This window comes from Crocodylus siamensis, chromosome 13 (assembly GCF_052110815.1).
Source record: "Crocodylus siamensis isolate JL-2025a chromosome 13, ASM5211081v1, whole genome shotgun sequence".
In the NCBI taxonomy this organism is placed as follows: domain Eukaryota; kingdom Metazoa; phylum Chordata; order Crocodylia; family Crocodylidae; genus Crocodylus; species Crocodylus siamensis.
Genome location: NC_143407.1, coordinates 34,986,081 through 35,012,698, shown reverse-complemented (window position 1 = coordinate 35,012,698; position 26,618 = coordinate 34,986,081). Strand labels below are relative to the sequence as shown.

Below are 26,618 nucleotides of genomic sequence, written 5' to 3'. Positions count from 1 at the left end.
AGAGCCTCTCCATCTTCCCAGGCTGTGCTGACAGAGTGGCTAAGGTGTCTCACTATGGCTCTAGAGAGATGAGTTTGATCCTTACTCTGGGCTTGTGCCAAAGACTGTTCCCAGTTGACCCAGCTATAAATGGATACTTAGTCATCAGGGTGAGGATTTGAAAGGTGGCCAGATGTTCACTGGTGGCTACAGTACCTGGCATGCCTTAACTGTGCTAGCAATTAGGCTCAGATGGACCTTGGACTGCTTGTTTTTTGTTTTTTTCAAACTTAAGTGGAACTTTATGGCTAAGATACCCCTGGTGAACTACACTGACTAATGCCACAGCGCCACCCTGACTTGTTACATGTGCAAATCTCTGCTGACCCATGAAGAAGAAGACTGATAGTTTGGAAATTATTTGCCTGCAGTGCTGTTTTCAGACTTGTTTTCCAGAGTTTCCTACCGTTGTGGCCACTGGTTCAGCTATGTTGTTGCTAACAATTGTAAAAGCACTAATGTAGATACAAGCATTGTAAACTAGTGGGTTACATAATCTAGTAAATTAAATGAGACCAAATGCTGCCAACTAGGCTGTATTGATGGTAGCAACAGTAGGAAATTCTAGAAATAAAAGTTTAATTGTGGATGCTAAGTCCTGACATTCCCTGCTGTGGGAAGCAAGATCTTTTTCTCCCTTTTGCTTTCAATAGCAAGGCTGAAACATACCTGATGGGACCTGCCTGGGGATCACTTCACCAGTAACCCTGTCTCTACAGCTGTTGACAGGCTCCTGCTTCTGAAAGATCTAAAACATCCCCGGATCCAGCCTCAAACAACTGAGAATTTAAATGGCTGCTTGTACAATACAGGCACAACAATGACAAAGAGCTAAACTGACAGTGGGCCAAAGAATAAGCACCATTATACACACATTTAGCATTCATCACTGTTAAATCAACTGCCCGGATGATTCATTCATTGTTGTTCATTGTTAAGTATTATTTGTATTATTAAGTATTAGGTTAATACTTAATCAAGGTATTGATACAGGTATATAAAGCACATAATTTTATCAAGGGTGCAGAGGAATGATTATACTCTCTTGCTGAGGATGTAGGGGGTGAAGTAGAGTACGGCATGATCAGTTTGGTCTCTTTAATCTCTACCTCCTCTTAAATCTCTGCTAAGGTATGGCTTAAAGCAAAGTCAGATTTTGGCCATTTAGCTTTGGAACAGAGTTACTCTATGCAATGGGAAAGAGGACTGAAGGGAATGCTACGTAGCGTTTGACAGCCTGCAGTTAGGGAACACTGAAAGAAAATTGCTTATGGGGAAACTTTGGCAGTCAGCACTTTGTCCTGAACGGCAGCTGCTCAGGAGCATGGATGACAATTCCTAGGAAGCCAGCTGGATTAGTATTTATATTGCTACATATCATTTGATAAAGTTGCAGTCAACTCTAATTATTAACATGCAGAATAAAGAAAAATTCTTTCTGCTCTCTGGCTTTTGCTTTAGTGAATTACATAAAGCATGAAAGAAAAGTACAAGCAAGAACCCACAGCAGGCTCTAGACCCTGACTGTATTATGGTTCCAAGAATGGAGAGTCCACCACCTCTGGGTAACCTGTTCCAGTGCTGCACCCCCTGCCTAGTGAGAGAGTTTTTCCTCATATCCAAACTAAACTTCCCTTGCTGCAACTTGAGACTATTGCTCCTTGTTCTGGCATCTGCCAACACTGAGCACAGTCCAGCTTCATCCTCTTTGCAACCCCCCTGCAGGGAGCTGAAGGCTGCTGTTCAATCCCCCTTGGTCTTCTCTTCTGCACTCAATAAGCCCAGTTCCCTTGGCCTCTCTTCATATGTCATGTGCTCCAGTCCCCAAACCATTTTCACTGGACCCTCTCCAACTCGTCCACATCTTTTCTGTAGTGGGGGGCCCAAAACTGGACACAGGACTCTGGATGTGGCCTCCTCAGTGCCGAATAGAGGGGCATAAACAACTTCCCTTGATCTGTTCACAACGCTCCTACCAATGCAACCCCCTCAGCCGTGTTGACAACACGTGCTTGGCTCATAATCAGCTTATTGTCCACTGTCACCCCCAGGTCCTTTCCCACAGAGCTGCTACCCAAACCAGTCAGTCCCCAGGCTTGCACGGCTTGACAACACCCGCATCCACAAGGTGTGAAAATCCATCCTCGCGGCCCACGATGGAGCTCATGCCCCCCCACAGAGCAGCTGCTCAGGAGAGATGCGAGGTGCCCCCTGGCCCCTGAAAGATCTTGGTTGCCTGGGACAGCCATGGTCCCAGTCAGTGCCTGCCCCCGCCACCCCCGGGCACGGCACAGCCCCAGCTGCTGCCTCCCTCAGCTGCCACTGGTTTAGGGCACCCGCCATCACCCCCAGGCACAGGGCCCTTGGCACCCCGCCAACACCTCAGAGCCTCATCCCCCACACCTGCCCATTTCTCTGCCCCCCAGGACCTCATAACTCCCTCAGAGCAGGACCCCCAAAAACCCCTCAGAGCAGCCTCCCCAGAGCAGCCCCCAAACCCCTCAGAGCACCCCAAAAACCCCTCAGCCCCCCTCACAGGACCCCATAACCCCTTAGCCCCCCCAAACCCCATACCCCCTCAGAGCAGGCTCCCCCAACCCCCTCAGCCTTCCATAACCCCTCAGAGCAGCCCCCCTAAACCCCTCAATCCCCCCCAAACCCCATAACCCCTCAAAGCAGGGCCCACCTCCAAACCCCTCAGCCTCCCATAACCCCTCAGGGGAGTCCCCCCACCAGGCCGCACAACCCCTCAGCACCTACCCTCGAAGCACTGCCGCTATGGGCCCTCAGGGCGCATGCGCATGCACAAACCCCCCTACACACCCCAAACCACCGCCGGAGGCCCAGAGGCCCCTTTGAACACCCCGCTTTGCGCATGCTCCGAAAGAGTGCACGTTGGGCCGGAGGGGGTGGGCGATTGAGGGCAGGTCGTCCCCTTGTGGCGGCTTCACGGAAGGCTCTGCGCTTGCTCCTTGCCAGCACCCGGTGGAATGCGCGCATGCTCAGGAGCTCCCCCGGCGCCAGGGAGCGCTCAGCTCATGCGCCGTGCGGGATCCCGGAGGTGTGGTGCGCCTGCGCGGGCCGCGTGCTCGGGGTGGGGGCGCAGCCGCGCTGAGGCCTGGAGCCGGCGATGGCGGCGGCGGTGGCGCTGAGGGGCGTGGGCCCATGAGGCGGAGCAGGCCCCGCGCACTCAGCACAGACAGGGAGGGGCGGCGGCGGCCCGGCCATGGCGGGCGTGTTCGACATCGACCTGGACCAGCCCGAGGACGCGGGCTCGGACGAGGAGCTGGAGGAGGGGGTGAGGTTCGGGGCCGGGCGGGAGCGGCCATGGCGGGGGCTGGGCCGACACCTTGCTGCACCTCAGCCCTTGCATCCTCCTGGGATTATCACCCTTCCCCCTCTGCTTTGTGCCTTCACCTCGGAATTTTTTTGGGGGGAGGGGGGTGTTTTGTTTTGGGTTTTCTGAAGTTTTGGGCCCAAATTATGTGGAGAGGTGTCCCATGCAGCGGTAGCAGCTTAGGGAATTTGTTTTGGGGACACCTCAGAGCCTGACTTGAGGTGAAGGTGCTAAGGGAGGATGCTGTGCTGCAGGCCCAGAGCTGAGCGAGGATCCGGTGGCAGTTTAAACTTGTGGAAGTGCTGCAGCGGGTTAGGCCAGGTGCTGTGGGCAGATGCAATGTCTTTTATTAGACTTTATTGTTATTATTATCATTATCTTTTACTATTATCTTTTATTATGCCAAGTGGTAGTAGTCATCGTGCCTTTTATTGGACCAAGTCGTTGATAGTTGAGTTGTCAGGAGAGGGGGGGAGTTCTTTGCAAGCTTTTGGGTGTAATTGCCCTTCTTTGGGCACAGGGAGTCTCTGCTGTTCTCAGATCTCCAAGGGATGAGAGAAGCCAAAAATGTGACAGGATGTCAGTGAGGGTGAAAATAGGTGGAAATTAGGAAAACTAAAGGTAAAGAAGCAGTGGGGGGGGATGACAAGACGGTTAGGGAACTGTGTCCTCCTCATCGATTGTATCTAGGTGCTATTCTGATGTCTTTATAGGGTACTTAAAACATCCCCCTGTTTGTAACAGGTGGGATGGGAGGCTATGTACAAACTTGCAAGCTTAATGCATGACAGTGCCCCTAGGCTGGTTTGGAGCTAGGGATGTAACTTCAGTCTGTTTTACTCTTTGTGTCTTTGCTCCGTGTGGTTTTGTGACAAATGGCGTCATACGTCCTAAATATAGGCATACATTTTAAATATTTTTTAAGCTTTTCTTGCTAGTTACAAGGTGCCAAACTTTATTGCTGCCTTGATAACATAGCAGGTTACCTACTGTCCTTGATGTCTGTTTGGCTGTTTAGCAATAATGATCTTTTTGCTGCTGTGCGCCATCAAGTTGAATAAAGCACCTTTTTTACTCTGGTTCAGAGATTGATTGATTGGTTTTTATTTATTTAGTTAGTTAGTTAATAGACTGCTGTAACAGTCTGATGTAGGAAGTAAACATTTCCTTGTGCATGTTGAAAGAGTTTACAGATGGGAAGTCAGTCTTCCCTGAGCTTCCAGTCTCCTCCAGATCTAGGGAATAGTAGGTATGGAAGAGTAGCAAAGGGTACAGTCTCTTCAATATACTTGTGAAAGTGCCTGTTTATGCTGAGCTAGTATTTAGCCTGCAGGAAGCTGAGCTCAATCTTCTATGTTTTCAGTGTGATGTAAAACCTTTTTCTTACTAGTATTCATTTGGATTATTTGGAGTCCCTCACTGCCTCTGGTTGCTCTAATGCAGTGATGCTCAATCTTTTGGGGCAAGGGGCCCATCCATGAGCCAGATCAGGCTCCACGCTGCCTTTGCTTAGCCCCATATTGTGGCCCCACACTGCCTCCATCAGCCCCCAGTGTGCCCAGGTCAGGCCCTAGACCACCTCTGCACACCGATCCGGTGTGCTGTGCTGTGCAGTGCAAGAAGCTCTCCAGGGGTGTGGAAGTTGGCAGAAGGGGAGTGACAGTTGGTGCCACTGGACTCCCACTGCCAACTTTTTGGACCCCTGGAAATCCCTATGGGCCAGATGGCATGGCTGTGCAGGCTAGGGGTTGAATACCCTTGCTCTAAAGAGATGTTAAGAAAAGACACAATTTTGCTTGCCCACTGAAGGCAACATAACTTACAGTCTGTGGGAAGAAACCCTGGGCTTATACATCAGTGATCAATAAAATGCTTGGCAAAAATAGCCCTTGCATCACACCCTGAAGGCTGCCAAAACAGATTTTGATGAGCCATGAGAGGGAACAAATTCCTGTCCTAAAATCTGTAAGAATTAACTTCAGTGGATTGAACAGTAGTTGGTAGACTGCTATGATTGTACTCTGTCACTTGTGCAGGAGGAATATTTGCAGCACACTGTTGCCAGTAGTGGTGAGGGCCCAAACAGCTCTCAGACAGGATGGACAAACTAAGAGTTCTGTGGGACTGTCAGGTTCATGACACATACCCACACTCACTGTTTAGGGGAACATCAGTAATGCTGAAAATAATCAGCAAGGAAAGAAGAGCAGAATAGCAGGTGAGTGACAATGGTTTTGTATTGTTCCTCCAATTCTAAAGTGGAGAATGCACTAGAAGAGCATGAGTGTAGCATCTTGTTGAAAGTTGCCTCCAGTTAGCATAATGTGTGGTTTGGGGGAACAGAAAGATGCATAGAACCAAAAACTTAAAATCGCCAACCTGGAAATGAGCTGGGCAGAAAGCTAGTGTGGACTAGACAGTCTTGTACATAGAGCATTTTTACTCCTGAAAGCTGCACTGGCAGCAACAGCAAGAACAGCTGCAGTTACAGGTGTTGCATACAGACATGACAATCCTCAGAAATGAAACATGAGACCTTTTGACTGGAGAGTTTGCATTTAAGAAATAGTTTCCAGTTTCCAAAGAGTAGCCATGCAGGGGGACACAGCTGGTTCTCAAACTCTTGTTTGTATAAGATGACAAGAGAAGGAAGATGCATGAAGTATTTACAGACTAGCTTCCAGGATGAACAGTGTGATTTTTTTTTTTTTAAACTGTTTTAAAAGTGAATTTGATGCAAGTAAAAATAAGACTTGGAAAATGAATGCATCTTTTCATAGAATGAGAGCAGTTACAGTTGACAGGAGTGCAACCTTTGCAAGAATGAGTGAGTTATTAGCTCTGTTTTGAGGAGAGAACCTTCAAGGAGGAGTAGGGAGTTCATTCTCAATGAACAGCCAATCCTTTCCCCTTTTTCTGGGTTTGTAATTACAGAGCTAATTGTGCAGTGCTTTTTTCTTATAAAATGGACATCTATGAACTGGGCTTTTCCCATTAATTGTCAAGTAGCCGCAAATGAACTTGATTTAAACTCCACAAGTAGTGGTTTTTGTGAGTTCAGGGGTTGTATTCCCTCTCAGTGCATTCCCTGCAAAATAGACTTTTCTCTGTTTATCAGGGTGTTTACCTGATTTGGAAACTATTTAGAGCTTATACTTTTCCTCGGCTTAGGTGATCACTTATGGAATAATTTTAAAAGTATTGTTTAGTTTGGTCTGCAGTTCTCAGGCTTCTGTGTGGCTTTCCCCACCCCCTTTGGCTCCCATGAAATTTCACAAGTTGTTCATTTGATCTGGTCCCACTTCCCCAAGTCATTTGGTTCTATCAAAAGCTGATTTTTTTAAAGGGGATATTTTAACTAGATATTGGACAACGATATGTACAAAAATGTACTGGAAAGCTTGCCCAGAGAATTGTTTGCAGTAATTGTGGCATTCTAGCTAATCTGTGTTTTCACTGTTTGCTGCCTTCATAGACAGGAAAATATTTTCCTTCCTTTCATAATGAAGCAAATTGAAACTGAAAAAAAACAGGAGGGAAGAAGAAACGCATCAAGTTTTCAAAACTAAACTGTATATTTTGGTGCAAATAGTTCCTTTTTATATCAAAATGACTGAACCTTCATAATTAACGTTGGCATCTATTGGTGCATCTTGTGCAATTATGGTCCATAACAGCCTTTAGCATGGGACTAATGCTTAATTACCTTGTTAGAAAGGTGTTGGCTTATTTACAGTATACAATAATAAACTCTCAGTCTCTTCTAGTTTGTGACTAGGTGAAGTGGGATTCATATAATCTTTTCAGTAATAGCTTTAATTTGCATAATTATAAAAAAGGAACTTTAAAGTCTCATGTGAAAGCAGGTGTGAAAAATGCAATACAATAGCATTTTTGCACAGTTTGGCATTGGGCTTGTTTCTACAAGTACTGATAATCAGCTAACGGTATAGTCAGCTAAAAAGTAGTGGATCCCTCTCTCTGCCTTTGTGTGATTCTTGGGAATTTTGCAACTTTTTGCAGATTTTCATGAAGGCTCTTCAAAGCCCATCAATTTGCTGTTGATTTGTTGCACATGATTTCTACACTAGTTTCATTAAAATTTTAAAGAGCTAAAACTGTCAACCTATGTGAGTTTGTTTTTGTATTGTTAAACAAAATGTCAGTAGCAAAATATCATTGTCCTGCTTTAAAAGATCAATTTTATAATTATAAGCATTCTTTTTTTTTCTTAGGGTCAGTTAAGTGAAAGCATGGATCATGGAGGAGTTGGCCAATATGAACTGTAAGTTTTTACTAGAAAGTTACTTTGTGAATTGCAGATACTATGTCTCCAATTTCATGGACTAATTCATAAAATTTAAATAAGTATGTGTAGTACTTTTAGAATTTTAGCAGTTTCTGTTAGTATGATTGATGTTCATGTTACATTATCTATAATTAAAGTTTATTAGGTGCATCTTGAGAGAGCTCCTAGTTTTGTTTGTTGCAATAGTAAAAATATGTAGATTCTTATACATTGTTGCAAAGCCTAAAATCTCTTTGTGGATTCAGGTTTTGAAACTTCCCTCTATTACAGGGTGTTAAATTCACCCTGGGCTGGATCCATCCTCCCAGGATGGATCTATGGGCCTGCAGTCAGTGTGTGTGTGTGGGGGTGGGGGTAGGGGAGAGCATGCAGCAGTGCAGAGCTCTGGCCAGGCAGTGGCACTGAGCTTTGGCATGCAGGTGCATGGAGGTATGTTCAGACAGCAAGATAGAGCTGGAGCCAGGGGCATGCAGTTGCACATGGACTATGGGCAGCAGCCCCCCGGCTAAATGCACTGCTTGCAGTTCCATGCCACTGCCTGGGGAGAGCTTGGCACCATCACACCGCCCTTATTCTGTGCTGCCCAAATGTAGCTTCGTGCCACCACATGTCCTCAGCTCCACACTGCACACCCCCAGCACTGCTGATTGGCTGGAATTCTGCATTGCTTCCCAGGTGCAGCTCTATGTAGCCACGTGCCCTCAGCTCCATGCCACTGCCCAGCAGCATGGAGCTCTGGCCAATCTGCAGTGCTGGGGGCACACACTTCCAGTAGCCCACTGGATACAACAGGATGGATCTGGCCCTTGGGCCATATCTTTGACCTCCTGTGCTCTATTATATAACAATAACTTATTTTGTGTGTTCAAAAATATATAGAACCTGCTCTGAATCCTTGCACAGTGCAGAAAATCTGCATGCTCCTAGCTGCCTCTCGTTTCTATACATAGTCTAAAGAGAATTCCTAGTGCTAGAATTCTGAGAAACTCCGAAGCAGGCTTTCAGTTATGCCAAAATATATACTGTGCTTCCCACAGAGCAATTTGCTTGGATCGTCTTTCTTGTTTAAAATTAGCTCAAGCTTAAAAAAAAATCTAATGGAGGTCTGGTTGGTTGGGTTTTTTTCAGTGGCATGGAACATTGTGAAAAATTTGAGATTTCAGAAACTAGTGTAAACAAAGGTCCAGAAAAGATTCGACCAGAATGCTTTGAGCTTCTACGTGTACTTGGCAAGGGAGGCTACGGAAAGGTGAGCAATCTTTTTCCATCTTGGTGTTTCAAGCTTTACACTTTTCATGGTGTTTCCAGAAAAATTCTGCCTTTTCAGAGACCATGGCAAGTTGATATGGGCTGTGTCTTGTACATGTGCATGCCTTGTGTTTGGAAGGTTTGCTCAGAATTGATTTTTTAATGTCTTCAGTTATTTGCATAACTTTTGCCACCAGGTGGCAGTACAAGAATTGCCACTGGAAAAGTCAAGAAAGTAGAACTATCGGAGTTTTGCGGTGACTGAGCCACCCCTATGACTTAAGTCTGTGGTTCGTCTGCATCTTGAATACTGCAGTTCTGATCTTCACATCATCAAAAAGGATTTAGAGGAATTAGAAAAGGTAGAGAGAAGGGTGACAAAGATGATTAGGGCTGTGGAGCAGGTGCTGTACCAGGAGCAGCTGAAAAGACTAGGACTCTTCAGTTTCTAAAGAGGAAGGGCTGGGGGTGGAGTATGATAGAGGTCTGTAAAACCATGAAGGGTATGGATAAAGACATTAGGGAATTGTTATTCACCAAGGCCCAGAACACAAGAACTCTAGGGGGTTCCCGTTGTAATTATTAGGGGATAGGTTGTAGAGGCAGGTGGTATAACCAGTTCAAAAAAGGATTAGACAGATTCCTGAAGGATGCATCCACTGGGAGCTATTAAATAGTTCAGTCAAGAACATATGATCTCCCATCACTAAACTAATGATGGTTGATACCAACAAGGTGTGACAGGGGAAGGATTATATGCTCCTTGTTTATATGATTCCCTCCTAAAGCATCTACTATTTGCTGCAGTCAGAAACAGGATACTGGGCTAGATGACTGATTGATCTGACCTAAAGTGGAACTTCTTACATATGTTCTCACTGACGTTCTCTTTTGGTTAGGTTTTTCAAGTAAGAAAAGTAACAGGAGCAAATACCGGAAAAATTTTTGCCATGAAAGTTCTTAAAAAGGTAACTTAGTTTTCATATAGTACTGCTTTTCAGATGGGAAAGGGGAGGGGGTTGTCCTGAATGTAATTAATATCTAATTGCTCTCATGTACATCAGACTATGCATTTGTCAAGGATATACAGAATTAATCTGTTTGTGCAAGAGAAACAAACAACTACTTTTTCTTTTTGTTTGTTTGTTTTGTTTTTGCTATAACATTGTATAGTTACGGTTGGTCTCTTGGGAGATCCAAGAGCATGTTATCATATTAATTTTTCTTGTGCTGTTAAAGTAGATTTTCATCATGTTGCTGATTCCAGTTACTGTTATGACAAAGATGTGCATGCTGGGTGGAGGTATTCGGTAAACTAAGTGTGGAACCAAGCACAAGATTCCTAAGCGAGACAAACTTGTGTTCTCTGGTGTTTGTTCTGTAGGCAATGATTGTAAGGAACGCAAAGGATACAGCTCATACAAAAGCAGAACGGAACATTCTGGAGGAAGTAAAGCATCCCTTCATTGTAGATTTAATCTATGCCTTTCAGACTGGTGGAAAACTCTACCTCATCCTTGAGTATCTCAGTGGTCAGTATAATTAAATTTGGCTACCTGGGATCTTTTTCAGTTCAGTCTACTTTATTAAGGTAGAACTTGAAATTTGCCAAGTAATCCGAGTACGCTTTTATTAGAAATCATTGGAACTATAAAAAATCATAGAATAACTTCATGTCAAACTTATTAACTTAAGGGTGTTATAAATTGCATAAATGATTAATATATGCTATGTAGTAGTAAGGGAGGGGAGGTTTTCACCTATTGGATGATTGCACTAATAAAAAAAAAAAAAAAGCACAGTTCGTCAAAATTTAGAAGTGCTCTTGAAAGTAGAAAAGGGCATGTCAAGATAATATGAAGTGTAGCTTCTGTACCCTGGAGGCCACCATGAGAGGGGCCAAATCACTTGCCACCTGAAGACACAATGGGAACCTCTGTAAGAAGATAATGAATTGGAGGAAATGTTTCAGATCACCCTTCTATGTAACATGGTTCTTACTGTAATCTTTTTGAGAATTGCTTTGAAAAAGGAAAATACAAGTAAGTCTAATTCCTTTTGCTATAGCTTTGCCAGATCAATAATCCTTTTGTATATATAGGATCCCCTTTGTGTAGATATATAGCTTTTGGTAAGACTTAGGACTGCAAAGTGGATTCATAATGCCTTTCATTTGAGGATCTCTAATGTTAGTCACTTCAAATTCTTTGTGAGATTGCAATACAAGGGTGATATTTTCCTATTAATGAAACTGAGGCACAGAGGTTAAGTAATTTGCTCAAGGTGGCAAAGTGACCCTGCGGAAGAGCTAGGATCAAAGACCAGTAATACTGTCTCCAGCATCCTGCTTTGATTCCTAATTGACACTTCCTCTGCCAAAGGTATCTGGCCCCATTTTTTTAATTTGATTCTTAACTCTGTTTAAAATGGCTTTCTACAGAACTGAATTCCACTAGCTATTGTCTGTGCTTTTACTAAGGGGGCATAAAATTCTTTGATTATAATTAGAAGTGGATGATTGAACTTTCTATAGCAGCATAACAGAAAAACAGATTTTTATTTCTAATGTCTCTCTTCCCTCATCGTAGGAGGAGAACTATTTATGCAGTTAGAAAGAGAAGGGATATTTATGGAGGACACAGCTTGGTATGTGAGACAAAAATGATGCTTTTATGATGTAATAGAATGAGAAATACTTATGTTTTCCATTGTCTGATTGAACTGAGTAACCCACTGAGTCTTTGGAGGAGTTTAGTGTGTCTTGTCATTCTTGACCTCTTACCAGTTTGTGTTGGAGTGACTTCACAGTCCCTGAAGGAGTTCACTGCTTGCCCAACTGAAGTCTGAGGCTTTCTCCGTGCATATATTCATGGTGGAAAGGTGCTTAAGGTGGTAGAGCAAAACTGTCAGCACCTGGATTTTATGGAACTTTCCTTAAATTTAAAAACCTTGGTTTAGGTCCACTGCATAAAAGTTTGTAGATTCTAGCAGCTGCAGTTCACTTCTAGAAGTGTTGGGATTAATGTATTTATCCTACTTCTTACAAGTGCTATTTTAGTGGTAAAAGATCATTCTTATTATCGAAAAAGCTACGTCTCACTAGCTAGATCTTGCATACAAGCCAAGAGCTGGAGTTTTGCCTTCTTGATTGCGCTTTACAAAGAGGATGATGGCTACACTTCCCAGTGCATACGCTGCAAGCAAATTGGAAGCAAACAGCCCCGCATATGGGATGGTAGTGGTACGCTGCAAGCAGTGCTGTAATATATTGGCAGCCTTCTATATCATTCAGAGAAGAGGAGTGGGGTAGGTGAGGGGATGCAGATTACAGCCAGGTACAGTTGGCACCTTTAGACTGCAGCAGAAGTATTTGAAAGAGTTAATACTAACCAAAGTAATGGAATGCTAATAGTTTAGTTCTGTTGTTCATCTTCATGTCCCTCTTTCCTTTGGCAACTAAACTGCAATGCCATTGTTGCCTCGCCAGTCTGGACATCTAACAATTCATTCAGTGACTCATTCCTATGTGTATAATTGTTCTAGTGTTTAAGATGCCTTGTGTGGTTGAACGTGTCTAATTGTATGACACACTTCTTATTTCAGCTTTTACTTGGCAGAAATCTCAATGGCTTTGGGGCACTTGCATCAAAAAGGAATCATCTATCGAGATCTGAAGCCAGAAAATATCATGCTTAATCATCAAGGTAGAAATATAGTAAACAATTATGTAGTCAGTATTCTTCCTAAAATCCTTTCTCACAGCAGATCCTATTGTAAGATAATTTTATCTTAGAACATCTATGTGAGAGATACTGCTGCTGTCCTTATGTTCTTCTGATATATGCAAACAGGTAGCTGACATTTAGCTGTTTTCTAGTCCTGCCATACAGGTCCTTCTTTTTCCCTACTTTTCTGAGATTGAATTGAAAGGGTCTTGTATGAGCCATGCCATATACACATCTGCCTGTACAGACTTAAATGCTTGACTTGCTGCCCCTCCATGCTAGTGTTGGAAGGGGTAAAATAATTGGTCAGTAATGGACAAGACTGATAAGACAGTGCTACTGAAGACTTTACCATTCTTCAGCGGGATATTCTCGTGGTGCTGTTATCTCTCTGCTGATGTCCAAGCTCAACCCTGCTCTGTAATTTTGGGTAACACAACATTCTAAGTTTTTAAAACAAACAGTTAAAAATGAAGGTGAACTTTTTTAGCTGTTGCTGGTTTTACATGAGTGTGCCAGCAAGTGCAAAGTCTGTTATTGGGCTAATCGAGAGGACATGTTACACTGTTGACTAGTGGCAGCAAATCTTGGCATTGAAGGGTCCTAGGATGTCTTTTATACTATTGAGTGTAAATGTGTGTCAGTGCTTTGTGTTTCAGGAAAGCTAACCTTGAAGCAAGTTGTGACTTTGACTCTGGTTTTCAAATTTGGAAGTATACATAAAACGTCAGATTATTTGCTTTATTCTGTATATTGCATTGCAGTCTTCTATAGATAAGTACATCTGCCTACGTTAAACAACTTTGTACAGCATTATGACAAACCCTATTGGATTGTGCCCTTAATCAACCACTTGATTCTTGTATGAACAAAAAGAAGCTCACTTAAAGTCAGATTTTAGTTAGCTATGGAACAGAATTACTCTTTGTAATGTGAAATGCTTCTGCAAAGGATTGAAGGGAATGCTGCATAGCCTTTGACAGCCTGCAGTGAGAGAGCACTGAAAGAAATTTGCCTGCTCATAGGGAAACAATCAGGAGGCTGTTTAGGAGTCTCTTGTTATTTTCTGTCTCTGTATGTGAAGGTAGGAGAGTTGCTGTAAGAAGCTCGTTAGGAGTTTCTAGTGGTTTAGAAGATGGGCTTGAGAGTCTCTTCATGGCTTTCTTGAATTTTTGTTTCCATCCACTGAATGGTAACACTTTCCTATGCAGGGGTGATCTAATTGACAAGAGCTTGCAGACCAAAAAATGTAATAAAATGACTGATGGCTGCTGGTGGGGAAACATAATTTATTACTATACCCTGGAATTGTATATATTTGTATCATCTGTGTAGTAAATTATACACTTATATTTGTTGAGTTACTGATATACACAATATCCTTGTCAGAATTCTGAGCAGTGCTAGAATTAGACTTTCTTTTTTTAAAAAATTTATTTCAGGTCACGTAAAACTGACTGACTTTGGACTATGTAAAGAATCTATTCATGATGGAACAGTCACACACACATTCTGTGGAACAATAGAATACATGTGAGCTGCATGATGAAACAGAAAAGTATTACTCTGGTCTGGGGGTAATGGCTAAATTTTACCTTTTTAACTGATGGTTCATATGTTCCATTCTTTTTGGAACTTTTACATATAAATGTGGATTATGAGAACTTAAGTCTGATCTTGAACTGTGTGTTAAAATGTTTTTATTTTTCTTACATTGCTTATTCTAGGGCCCCTGAAATCTTGATGAGAAGTGGGCATAATCGTGCAGTGGACTGGTGGAGTTTGGGGGCATTAATGTATGACATGCTGACTGGAGCAGTAGGTGCACAGTTAAAACTGCATGTGTTTTTTATTCTGCATCACTAGTGACTAATGTTAATTGTGCCTTCATACAGAAATAGACAAAACTGTGTGCCTGCCTATATTTAGTACTTGTGGAAAAAAAAACCCTTAAGTTGCTAAATTCATTTAACTGTGGTTAGTGTGTGGTTTTGATAGCCCAAGAAAATATTTGGAAATCACATGCATAGTAACAGTTTTCCTATTTCACAAGTAGACATAACTTTAAATTAGTTTCATGTATGCAAAGGAAGGGCTAAATAGAAGCTAAAGTTTTTCATATTTTATTTTTCCTCCCACTCCAATGGTGTTTTTCAGCCTCCATTCACAGGGGAGAACAGAAAGAAAACCATAGACAAGATTCTCAAGTGTAAACTCAATTTGCCTCCCTACCTCACGCAAGAAGCCAGAGATCTGCTTAAAAAGGTATTTGCATTTGCAGAAAATGGAAGCATGTTTAGACCAATATTACCTTGCTGCTTGTTCACAGGGGAAGCTTGGGGTGAGCGTAATGGATAAAAAAAATATATTTTTACACACTGTTTAGTTATTTTGATATATTATTTCCTTTACCCTTTTTTCTTTTCCATTTAGCTGCTAAAAAGAAATGCTGCCTCACGTCTAGGAGCTGGTTCTGGAGATGCTGGAGAAGTTCAGGTGACTTGCTTAATTTTTCTCTAGAGAAAATGTTCAAATTACACTGGGATAGTCTGGAGGAACAGACAAGGACAAGTGTGCATTTTGATTTTCTCTGAAGCTGAATGAGATCCTAGGCAGGAATTTAGACAAATGACAGTATTCTACCAATCCCAGCAGCTCAATAGCTTACTGACAGAAGTACCTTGCAATTGCCACAGATCATTCAGTGTTGGCCATGGTTACATTCTCAAACGGGGCACTCTTAATTTTTCAGGACAAAAAAAATGCCCCCTCTTTAAACCTTTAATTGTCACTGTCTTTTAATCTCATGTATAACTGAGCATTGTACACAGTGAAGGACTGAATTTCTTCATGAATGATACAAGAGTATCATGAATGATTTTCTGAAAAAAGTTTGGGATTTGTCTTTATCATCAGTTCAAAGTTAACTTCCGGCTATGCTGGTACAACAGTATAGGTATAATATGAAGAATTTTCTTTGGGTTGTGGGTAGAGACAGGAAATGAAGTCTGTTAGTAACGTTGCCCATAAGTCTTCAGATATTCTCATTTTAATGGGTTTTATGAACTTTTCTGCAAGGTGAGTAAGTTATCCTTTTGAATGTGTTGGGATTACACAAGAGGGAGCCCAGTTCATGGCTCTCCGGTTTTGTTAATCTTCTTAGGCTCACCCTTTCTTCAGACACATTAACTGGGACGAGCTGCTAGCACGGAAGGTGGAACCTCCCTTCAAACCCTTATTGGTACGTAAGAGTAATGCTGTAAGTTGATCCGTATATGACTTTTTAGCAGCAGCTCTCAAACTTTATATTCTGCTGTGTTAGATCTGAAACGAAAGTACTTGCCATAGTCTTCAGTAAAATTTTACTGTTAATGGAGTCTTAATCAGAAAAGTGGATGTACTATGGTTTGAGCCCCTGCTGCATGATGCCTAGTTGCACACTTGAATTATACTTTACTAAAGTGTTTTTGGACCTAATATTGCTATTAGAGTGAGATATAGAAGAAATCGTGTGTCCTAGAACTTTTCATAGGGCTCTTTTGAGAACAAGAAACAGGGCCTGGTGTCGAGGCAGCTGTTTCACTGGCACTTACTGTTGTATTAGGGACACAGGATATCGTGTTTCTCTTGCTTCTGCTATTCTGTCTTGCCCTATTGTACCTTATTTACTGGGGCTGGAGAATTGCTAATTTAAATGAGCAGGGTTGGGAACCCAGCACAGAACTAGTTCACTCTTTTCTCTCAGTTTTACTGCTTATTTTCCCCTACCTCAGATTCTTGAAGAAATAGCAGTTCCACTTAAACTTTTCTGCCCATCTGTAACCTCCAGGATTATGTTGGCATAAGAGTGCAGTTTTCCTTACTGAATTTCTGCTTCTGAGTATCAAATGCGGTTAATACTAGGCCAAAAGTGTAATTTGGAATAGTCATTATGCAAAATGTGAACCGGATCACCTACCCTTAGCTTCTTGAATGTCACCATATTAGTATACTCGGAAAGCACTATATGGACAATTCATAATTTAAGCTTAACATCAAGATGACACTGCTGTGAGTGGGATGCAGATCTCCAGTATGTTGAACTGAAATTCAAGATCTGAAAGGCTGGTGTTATATAAAACTAGTAACTGCAAGAACTGAATTTGTGTTGTGTAAATATAGCAAACTCTAAAATGTGTATCTAATCAGCTAAAAACTTGAGTACCCTGTTGTGTGGAGACTACCAAAATGAAAGTCTTGCTTTAGCGTAACAATCGTGCTTCCTCGGCTGTTTGAAGAAGATAAAGCCCGTTGAGCTATATATATCTGGTCATTTCTAAACTGAACAGTGTAGGGTTCTTGGCGGTCATTTATTTCAGGGAGCTTCCCTGTCCCTAGCGATACAAACACTAGTGCTTCTATAAAAATGTGCTGGATTATTTATTTAGAGCATGAAACTTGTGTTAACTAGCTGGTGTAACTGTTCTGTACTGGGAGTGATCCAGTGTTAAGCTCTCACAAGAAATTGGCAAATGTGTCTGAACGCTTCTGTTGTAAAGAGTTTTTTTTAAAGGCATTTTCTTAATTTTTGTTCCTTTTTGATCCATAATTCTTGCCCCTCCTCCTTGCCTTTATTTCTCAGTGTCAGTGCCCATAGTGACCTCCCACTGGCAGCGGCAGGATTCCGAAACCACTCCAGGGTTTTACTACAGCAGAGCTCTGCCAAAAACTTATGGAATGAACTCCAGCCAGAGGCTTCACTGACCACCGCTAAGCCATTTGGTTGATATCTGTAATATAAACCCTTAATCATTTTGTTTTTGCAAAGCAATCCGAAGAGGATGTGAGCCAGTTTGATTCAAAGTTTACACGTCAGACACCTGTTGATAGCCCAGATGACTCAACTCTCAGTGAAAGTGCCAACCAGGTCTTTCTGGTAAGTGAGCTTGTGCGTTACTTGGAAACAGCATAGCATATTTTAAGCAAATTTGTTTCCACTCCCTGAAAGAAACGTATTTCAAACCAGTTCTTATTCATTGTAGTGTTCAAATATTATCCCTTCCAGAAGGATTGAAATGTTCATTAATTTATTTTAGGTCATTTTGCTTACTTTTTGATATGTTTTTGTGCGTTCTTGTTTTTTCTTTGCTTTCCTCTACATCTAGTGTTAAGACCTTAGATTTCAGAAGGAGAATTTTTGGTCTTGTTTTTTAGCAAACTTTACCTCTGAGCTGTGGTAGGAGTGCTTTAAGACAGCGTATTGCTTCCATAGGCATGCAGTGAGGATGATGTCTATAACGGAGATCACAGGCTCAGCAGTGTCTCTGTCCTTGCTCTCATTTACATTTACATTCTTGTCATAGCTGATACATCGCTACTTGTGTAGCTGCTATTATTGCACATCATGGAAAAATTTACCTTCCTTACTAATTGCAACAAAATTGTCCTGTCTTACAGGGTTTTACGTATGTGGCTCCATCTGTACTTGAAAGTGTAAAAGAGAAGTTTTCTTTTGAACCAAAAATTCGATCACCTCGCAGATTTATTGGTAGCCCTAGGACACCAGTTAGGTACTTGCTTTTACTTAATTTTTCATTGAGTAGTCAGATTATCTGCATTAAAGTGAGAGATGTTCTTTCTTCTGGAAATATTTGTGTACTTATTGAAAAGTCCAGCACATTTTATAAGCAGCCTGCTTCCAGGCAAACGGGTTGATGGTTAGCATCACAGGAAGCGCTGATTTCCTAGGTATATGTTACTGTTATGTCCTGCCATTCTGTTGACTTCAAAACACCGTTCTCTAAAACTGCCCTTCATCCCCCTATGCTTCCCTGCACTGTTAAAGATAAGTAATGTTAGTGCTTAATCTCATTCTCCAACATACTTATAATCATTTTATGTGCAAGATGCCAAATGAGAAAAGCCTAATGTATCAGTGCATCTATTTTCTGGTGAGCTTTGGGAGGAGCAGGGCCATAGAAATGCTTTTCACAGACAAGAATTGGAAAGAAAAAAAGAAAAACACCTGAAGAAGCATTTGTGTTCTGCTTGCAGTATAAAGGGGATGTCTCTAAGCTCTAAGTGATTTCTGTTTCTTATTTTAAAGCCCAGTAAAGTTCTCCCCTGGGGATTTCTGGGGAAGAGGTGCTTCAGCCAGTGCATCAAACACTCAGACGCCTGTGGAGTATCCAATGGAGACAAGCGGAATAGAACAAATGGATGTGACAGTTTGTGGGGAAGCCTCGGCACCGCTTCCAATACGACAACCAAACTCCGGGCCATATAAAAAACAAGCCTTTCCCATGATTTCCAAACGACCAGAGCACTTGCGCATGAATCTATGACAACACAAGTTGTTTGCTTTTCTTTTTTTCTTTTTTCTTTCTTTCTTTCTTTCTTTTTTTTTTTTAAAAACCTGTAAAGGTGGAAAAACAAAGAGTGGACATAAGCCCCCCTGCAGGTTGAAACGTGAGGGCTCGAACAGATTACTTTTAAAAAGTGACAGTATCAAAGAGTCAGTCATTGCACAGAACGACTTGGAAAGCAAAGAAAAAAAATGTGGACTTTTTTTTTTCCTATCAATCAATGGTGCATTAAAAAAAAAAAAAAAAACTTAAGCAAAATGGTATTGCAGAACTCTAGGCACGTCAAGCTAACTGTTTCCCAGTGACATCGTCTCACCTTACCAAGGATTTTTCAGGTTGATAGCTTGAATCTGACAGTATTAAGGATAGGGTGTTGCTCCAGAATCACTGGTCTAGTCATGATTGTGTCAAGAAGGGTTAGCCCTTTCACTAGGCAAAGTATGAAATGCCTATAATACTTGCGTCTTGAGGATTAATTAGCATGCAAGCTTGGTCGAACTGTTTCTTCCAATAATCAAAGATGAAAGCGAAACTTAACAGTTGGTGTTTCACATGCAAACAACCCAATGGATTTTTTTATATAAATATATATTTTTCAAATAGATTTTTGATTCAGTTCATTATGGAAAGTATCCCAAAATTTGAAATGCAAAATGATTGGTTGGTGGGAAGAAAGGCAGATACGATTCTATTGCTTCTCTGTGGAAAATTTAAATGGGAAAATGAAGCACTGTTAATTGGGTATATGGCTGTGTGGGGAAGGAGGGGGAAAGAGGAAGGAAAGAATCATCTTTCTTGCTTACCCAGATGAAGTATCTATCATCTGAATTGCAATGCAGAATGGATCTAATGAAATGGCAGTGCTGCTACATTGTAGGCTTAACTGGAAGCTACGAGCTACGCAAGTGCGTTGTCCTGCATATTTCATCCTTTTTCCTCAGCAGACATTTCACTGGGAAAACATTGCCTCTCATTTTTATGCTAGTCAGTTGGATTGAGACAGGTGAGCATATTCAGATTCTTACCCATCTTAACAGGTAGGGATAAAATTTGTCGGAAGACAGGGGTTGGTAATAGAGGATATGTTGCTGCAACACACATCAGCAAGTCAAAAGTGACTAACCCCTGGACAATGGGTAAGAATTTGAGGTAGTTTTGGGTGTGTGTGGTGTTCACCTCAATTATGCATTTCCAAAATAATGATTTCCTGTGCTGGGGTGACAAATTTGCTGATTGTATGAAAAAAGAAGTATTGGATGGCCTTTCAGTGAATGTCTTCCAGAGTGGGTCAGAACTTTAACGACTTGAGTTAGGAATCCTGTTCTAAAGACACTATTTATGTTTTTGAAATTGTCATTAAATCTGTACAAATGACTTACAGGTACAAAGAATAAAATAAAGGTAACTTTACCTTCCTTATATACTTCCTGCCTTAAAGAAAGCATTTCCATGAACATAGCTGGTGAAAGGGTTAATATCTGCAGAGCTTTACACTAGTTAGCGTGAGTGTATGGTGCGTGTGTGAGTAAGAGATCATGCAGTTGCATACAAATCCTGTCAGTTTTGGCCTGCCACATGTTGCATTATCTTCAGTCTGACTGTGCAAAGTCTACTTCTGGTGTGTCACAACAGTAGGGATTTTTTTTATATTCTGCTTACTCTGTGTATACTGAATCTTTCTGAGCCATAGGATCCAAGCCATAAAACTCTGAGCATGCTGAATCCAGTCAGAGGAGAGGCGCCGCCTTCTAAACATGGAAGTCAGTAGGGTTAAGTGAAATCTTGTTGATATTTAAAAATAATGATGATAAAAAAATGCTGTTACTTTTTCATTTTCCTATGATTAGCAAAAATACTGTTGGTGTTCTTTCTTTCCTCCCTCCTGCTTCTAGCCTTTGGTTGTGGTCTTTGTTTCACTTGCAGTTTTGTAAGGAAAGTTGAATTGGGTCACTTTATAGCTCCATGAATTGGCTAGCACAGAAACAGGACAGGAAAAGTGCTGTTTTTCATCCTTTTACAAGGCCATTGGTGACATCAAAAACTGCGGTCATTACTCTTTCTCTATACATGTGATCCACATAGACATTGCTTCAAGCGGTGTCTCCTTTGTGCCACTGAAGTGGGTTTGGAAACCCGTATACCGAGGATAGAGTACGAGTTTATAAAACAGACCAAATCCTAATTTATTTTCTTTAAAGGCAGAACAATCTTGGTCCTAAATTCAGGCAACAGTTGCGCTTTTTAGTTGGCTGGATATTATCATCCTGTAGAGTTGATTAGTATGGCTGGCAAGAATGGCAAAAGTTGTTTGTCTGAGTTCACTGCTTAATTATCTCTCCAATCTGTCTTTTTTTTTTTTTTTTTTTTTTTTTTACAGAGTGAATTTCATGTATTTGTTAAAATTGCATCCCATAACTATAAGTTTTAATACCCTATGATAACTGTGAAACTTTTGGGTGTGACTCAGACAGCAAGCACACACTATGCAATATGGTTTATCTTGTATTTATTTGTAAAAATATCAAAATTAGATCCTATATAAATATATATATAAATATAAATATATATATATATAAAAAATAGTGTCAATATTGCTAGTCATGAAATTCTAAGGGGAGTGGCGTTCTAGCTCCTGTATGGCTACTTCAGATAAATGCTAGTAGTATACAGAATGCAACGGAGAGCTTAACAAGTGCTTTCTTTTGTTCATTTAAAAAATTGTCTTAAATTTTTTCATTAGAGGATAGAATCTTATTTTTTTTATTTTGTACAAGCTGTGCTTTTTTAATTATAATCACTGAGAAATTCACTATAATTTGATTTTATAGGATTTTTGTAGCATTACGAAAATATAGTAAAACTGAGAGGTTAATACCTGCTGTGGCTAACCATGTAAAAGTATTAAACTTGAACCAGATCCATTTTTATTAAACTAGATGTTAAATTGGGGGGATATTTTATTCCGCAGTTCATTTTCACAAGAGGTTTATAGGTTGGCTGTGTGCGTGCGTGTGCACATGTGCGCGTGTTTCCTTTCTCATTTGTTGTGGAAGCCCCCCACCCCCGATATCAGATGTTCAGAATTTCAGTCTTTTCTCTGTAGGAGTGATACATACATTTGATTCCATTCATGTACTAAACTGTAATTTTGGGAATGCTGGAATAATTCCTACCGAGACTGTCTTAATTGTGCCATCTGACATTTGAATGTCATCCTGGTATTAGCTCATAATAAAAGATAAAAATAAATGAATCACTTGTTCTCTTGAATATCCCATGTCTTAAAACGGGTGTTCCAACAAAATCTGTATTTGTGGAGAATGGCTATTTAATGTTTGCATCCACTCTGATTATACACTAGATGTTTACTCGGGTTTTTTCTCTTAAGAGATAAGTCCTGTTACTATTATTGAAGAGACATAGGCACCTCAGCAAGAAGATACCTATTATTTTTTTTAATCAAAAGGCACAAGCACTCGTTGCCTCATTTCTACAGCAATAGTCCAAAATAATCTGCATTGACAAAGTAGGATAGCATGTGTTTCATTTTCTGAGTGTAGGAAGAAATTGCTGCACTTGATCTACTGGGGCAATTTTTTATTAATCAAGAGTTGATCCTTATTGGAAGCAAAACAAGATGTCTCCAGGAAAAGACATTTTGTGCCATTAATAGTAGACCCTTGGAGCCCTAGTGCATATGGGTTCTTGTGTACCTGTACTACTACTGCAGTGTTCTCTTCTGCCTGGTGGGGTTTTTTTTTTATCTGCCAGTAAGAAACAAACTCTTCAGTTGCCTTACTCCTAATACAAGGTAGCCTCTGCATCTGTTGTGTTGTTTACTGAAATGAAATGTACTTGATTGCAGAATGAATGGATGTGAATATAACAATTAAATGCAAATCTGAATGTGTGCTAGCTCACAATTACGTTGGTTGTTTTGTTTTTGTATTCCCTTCTGCAAGGTAGACAATAAGTGTGACGGGGGATTTAGAACTTTCTTCCTTTATTAATGACAGGGGTGGGGAAATACATGTTTAAGGAGTTTAAGTGGCCTGACCAAAGGTAGATGCAACTGATTTAGTCATCTTTTTAATTTTTTTTTTGGAAGGATGGTAATGGTACCTCAGCAAGGTATTTAAGCCTTTTAAAAGGTGGCTGTTAATTGCCATTAGTTATCTTCTCCTCAGTACTCTGTTTGCTGCAGGGTCAGATGTGTGAAGTTGAAGACCTGGATGTTGGATAAGGGAACAAGATATGCATCTCTCTAAGTAGCAGGGTGTTGAGAGATGGAGCCAGAGGGGTTGGAGAGGATGGGACTCCAGGGATGTAAATTGTTCCACTTTTTTTTTGGCTGTAACTAACCTGAGAATGACTTATCTAGAGGAAATGAATCTAGATGTACACTTCTAAATGAACATAGGTGTGTAATATCTTTTTAGTTTGGTTTTTTTCTGTTGATTAATAAACTTTGATTTTGGTAAAATTACTGTCTTTGGCTAATTGCACTGATATCCGCAAGCAAAGTAAATCCTGTAATGTACATGGAGAGATACTGAAAGGTAAAGAGTTTCTGGCCCCTACACTGTTTTGTCCCAGTCAGCTGCAGCAAACTCAAGTTGGCAGCAGAAGGCATTTGTACACATGCTCCAGGGCTGTGTGGGAGGCGGAGAGTTAATTAGACTAGCTGACAGCAGCTCTAATTAAAATTGCCTGAAGTGTCACGTGTATCAGCATCCCCACACTGAAAAATGGCAGCAGAGGCGCTTTAGAGCTCAAATGAGCACCCCCACCACCACTTTTCAGCATGGGGACACTGATACCTGTGGTGCTAGAGTCTGCACCCACAGTTCACTGTCCTCTTAAAACTCTTCTGTTCAAAGTGAGCATAATTTGATTTGCTTTACGAGAAGATTCCTCTGGTGTCGATGCAGCAGCTGACTTTAAGGAAATGTTACCAAGCCACTTTATATGTTTTGAAATAGACTAAAAACTGTATTTTACAGTGAATCTAGGGCATGTCAACTCAACTAGTTGTCTCCCACCCCCAAGGATGCTGGGGCTGAATGCAGCACAGGGAATGTTTGAATGTAGTAAGCTTTTTTCAATTTCTTGAATGCTAAACGTCTCTAGGCACATACATTGCTTTTTAGTTACTTAAGTGTTCCATAGTGCACCAGTCCCCTACATCTTTTAAAGCAATACTTATGTTCGCTGTGCTTAGCAAGACCACTCTTGTTTCAGTCTGTATGAAGCAACAGACGGGTGCATCACAATTCAAATATCTTGCGACTTGAACAAAAGCAGTTGTGGTTCTCTGGTCTCATGGATATTCTGATTTACCCATTTCCAAACCTTTTCCATTTTTGTAAAGAGGGTTGAGGGAGGGCCAGCCCTCTGCTATTATGAAACCAACTCCTTTGAAAAACCTAACTTGCCATCAGGCATACACGCAGATTAGAATTCAAGGCTGCCAACAGAAGATACAATTTCCCTAGTCTTCCACAGCGTGCAATCTAGTGACAGAAAGTAGCTGACATCTAACACCAAGTTTTGATTGGCTAAAATGTCAAAAAACAAAGTAATGAAGAGGAGAGGTTCCAAAAAACCAACTTTTAACAAGTATTAAGTCCTGACAGCTTCATGGGAAAATACCTTCTATTGTCAACAGCAGAGATTAAGGCTCACTTCCTAGTGCTGCCTGCATCCCAGAGCGCGATTGACTGATTGAAAATTTTTGAGTGCCTGTAGATAACCAATACAAGCTCAAGCAGGTACAGCGGTTTGCAAGAACAAAAGAGGATTTGGTAATAAAAACATGACTCATGTGGAGCCTGCCCTCTTATTATTGCCCACAGTGTCCCCCTGCTAATATCTGCTTGTAGCTAATACTGGAACTGAAATTTTGTAAAGCCTTTCCCTTAATTCCATCTAGTTCCAAGGAACATTTGTTCTGTATTCCCACCTGAAATAACTTTCAATGGCAGCTTAAAAACTGCTATGATGCCAAGAGGGTAAACTAGGTCCAATTTAAGTTGTATAACCCTAATATCTCCAACAGGTAAAATTAATTGAAACAAGTCTGAGGTGCAGAGACATTTTACAACTCTCCCCAACAGGTGAGTCACTGGCCAGAGCCAGCTCGCCTTCTTATTGGAAAGCAGACTAATGGGAACTGATCTGTTGAGTAAAGCACTGTGCACTTTATACTAAAAATTTACTCTTGAGAATCCCATTACTCTGATCTGACAAGAAAACTTGCTCTGACTGATGCCTATTCTTTTTAATTGTTCTATTTAGCCATCACTTAAGGATTTCCCAAATGTTTTTGTACCTGTCAAGCTCTCTTCCCTCCACTGTCGAGACTACCTGGCTTGTAACTCACCTGTGCTTAAACCTTATGTTATCAAAGACAACAGCAGTTTTGATAAGTTTTATCTGCATTATTCTGAGAATAACTCTTGTTCCAGACTAAATAGATTCACCCTAGTGTTCCAGGTAGCTGGAATTAGTAAATACAACATTCTGTTACTGGGCATTTGGTTTCCCAGCTGCTAGTGTTTGAAGTGTAGTTTGTCCCTTAAATAAATGACTTAATCAGTGGCTCCGTTAGTAACAATGTAACTCTAGCATCTATGAATTCACCAATGCCAAACGCTTTAAATAAGTTCCATGATTTTCTCTGGAGGTTACCTGTTCAGTTTAAGACCGTTTTTAATTAATTAAGTCACTTCGCACCAGCATTTCAAGAGAAAGACCAAAGCCTGAATTAATAAGCATTTTCCCGTCAATCCAGAGTTATAGGAAAAATGACTTTTCCCTTGTAGGTCTGATGGAAATAACTGATTTAAATCAGTCAGGGTGAAGGGCTACATGCATGTATTTAATCACTTAAATATAATGGCTCTTCAGGTGTCCTCATTACCTTCTGTGTGGGGTCGATGTGCATGGAGTGGGGGCAAGTGAGCAGGACTTATTTCCTCAGCAGCATGACTGAGCAAACTCCCACTGTGCTGCCATAGCGCAAAACAAAGATCATTTTTCCTGTCTGGAATAAGTGCTTATGTAGGCTTGATCATCTAAAATGCAAGAATTCTGCTCTAGAAGTAATAAGAGTAATAAGATAAGGTTAAACAAGGAATACAGCCGTGATCCTTAGCAAGCTTGGGGCAAACTACAAACTAGCAAATTTGTTTTATGAGAACAGAAATACTGTGCATGGTACAATCTAGATAATACCACAATACAGGTCTACTTCTCTCCCCTCCCTTCCATCCTTACTCCTGAAGAATGAGAAGTCAGCTGTTGTAATGTCTTCTGGAAATCTCACACGTTGGAAGGGTTCTTAGAGGATTCTGCCATCCTATTAATCACTTTCTGATAGTCTTCAGAGCGACCCACGGCTGAATTTATTCTTAACTTGAGGTGAGCCCCAAGCAAAAGGTAAGCCGCTGCTGCTGTTTAGATTTATATCGTTATCCAGAAAACTCAAAGCTGCTTACAACAACAAAACCAACCAACCCACAAGAAACATACTCCCTGATCAACACCGCACCTCCCTGCCTAATGCACCCAAAACAGCAACCCAAGAGGCCGCTATTGTCATAAGACCGGGGTCA

At 41.1% G+C, this 26,618-nt stretch overlaps 2 protein-coding genes across 5 annotated transcripts in view; one reads left to right on the top strand and one right to left on the bottom strand.

The window, feature by feature from the left end:
- Positions 1-3,003, bottom strand: part of TUBD1 (tubulin delta 1) — a 40,224-nt gene extending 37,221 nt beyond the window's left edge. For 3 of the 4 annotated variants that reach the window (XR_016438876.1, XR_016438877.1, XM_090025472.1), the window contains exon 1: positions 2,800-2,950. The gene's annotated coding sequence lies outside the window, so the exon portion shown is untranslated. Of the gene's footprint in view, positions 1-2,799 lie in introns of all 4 variants that reach the window. The other variant, XM_090025473.1, reaches the window with a different exon arrangement.
- A 122-nt stretch (positions 3,004-3,125) lies between these two features.
- Positions 3,126-22,255, top strand: RPS6KB1 (ribosomal protein S6 kinase B1). The gene is made up of 15 exons (XM_090025470.1): positions 3,126-3,337; positions 7,612-7,661; positions 8,814-8,934; positions 9,833-9,901; positions 10,318-10,465; positions 11,522-11,579; positions 12,537-12,637; positions 14,101-14,191; positions 14,386-14,476; positions 14,816-14,923; positions 15,092-15,154; positions 15,822-15,899; positions 17,466-17,573; positions 18,095-18,207; positions 18,744-22,255. The coding sequence occupies exons 1-15, from the start codon at positions 3,266-3,268 to the stop codon at positions 18,979-18,981; spliced, it is 1,509 nt and encodes a 502-aa protein (XP_089881596.1). The 5' UTR covers positions 3,126-3,265; the 3' UTR covers positions 18,982-22,255.
- Positions 22,256-26,618: the final 4,363 nt, after the last annotated feature.

What these genes read in the sequence shown, in the direction of transcription:
- RPS6KB1 (XM_090025470.1), top strand. Translation starts at nt 3,266, where the DNA reads ATGGCGGGCGTGTTCGACATCGACCTGGACCAGCCCGAGGACGCGGGC. An exon ending in CATCCTTGAGTATCTCAGTG is followed by an intron (nt 10,466 to 11,521) that starts GTCAGTATAATT and finishes CCCTCATCGTAG; the next exon opens with GAGGAGAACTATTTATGCAG. An exon ending in TATCATGCTTAATCATCAAG is followed by an intron (nt 12,638 to 14,100) that starts GTAGAAATATAG and finishes AATTTATTTCAG; the next exon opens with GTCACGTAAAACTGACTGAC.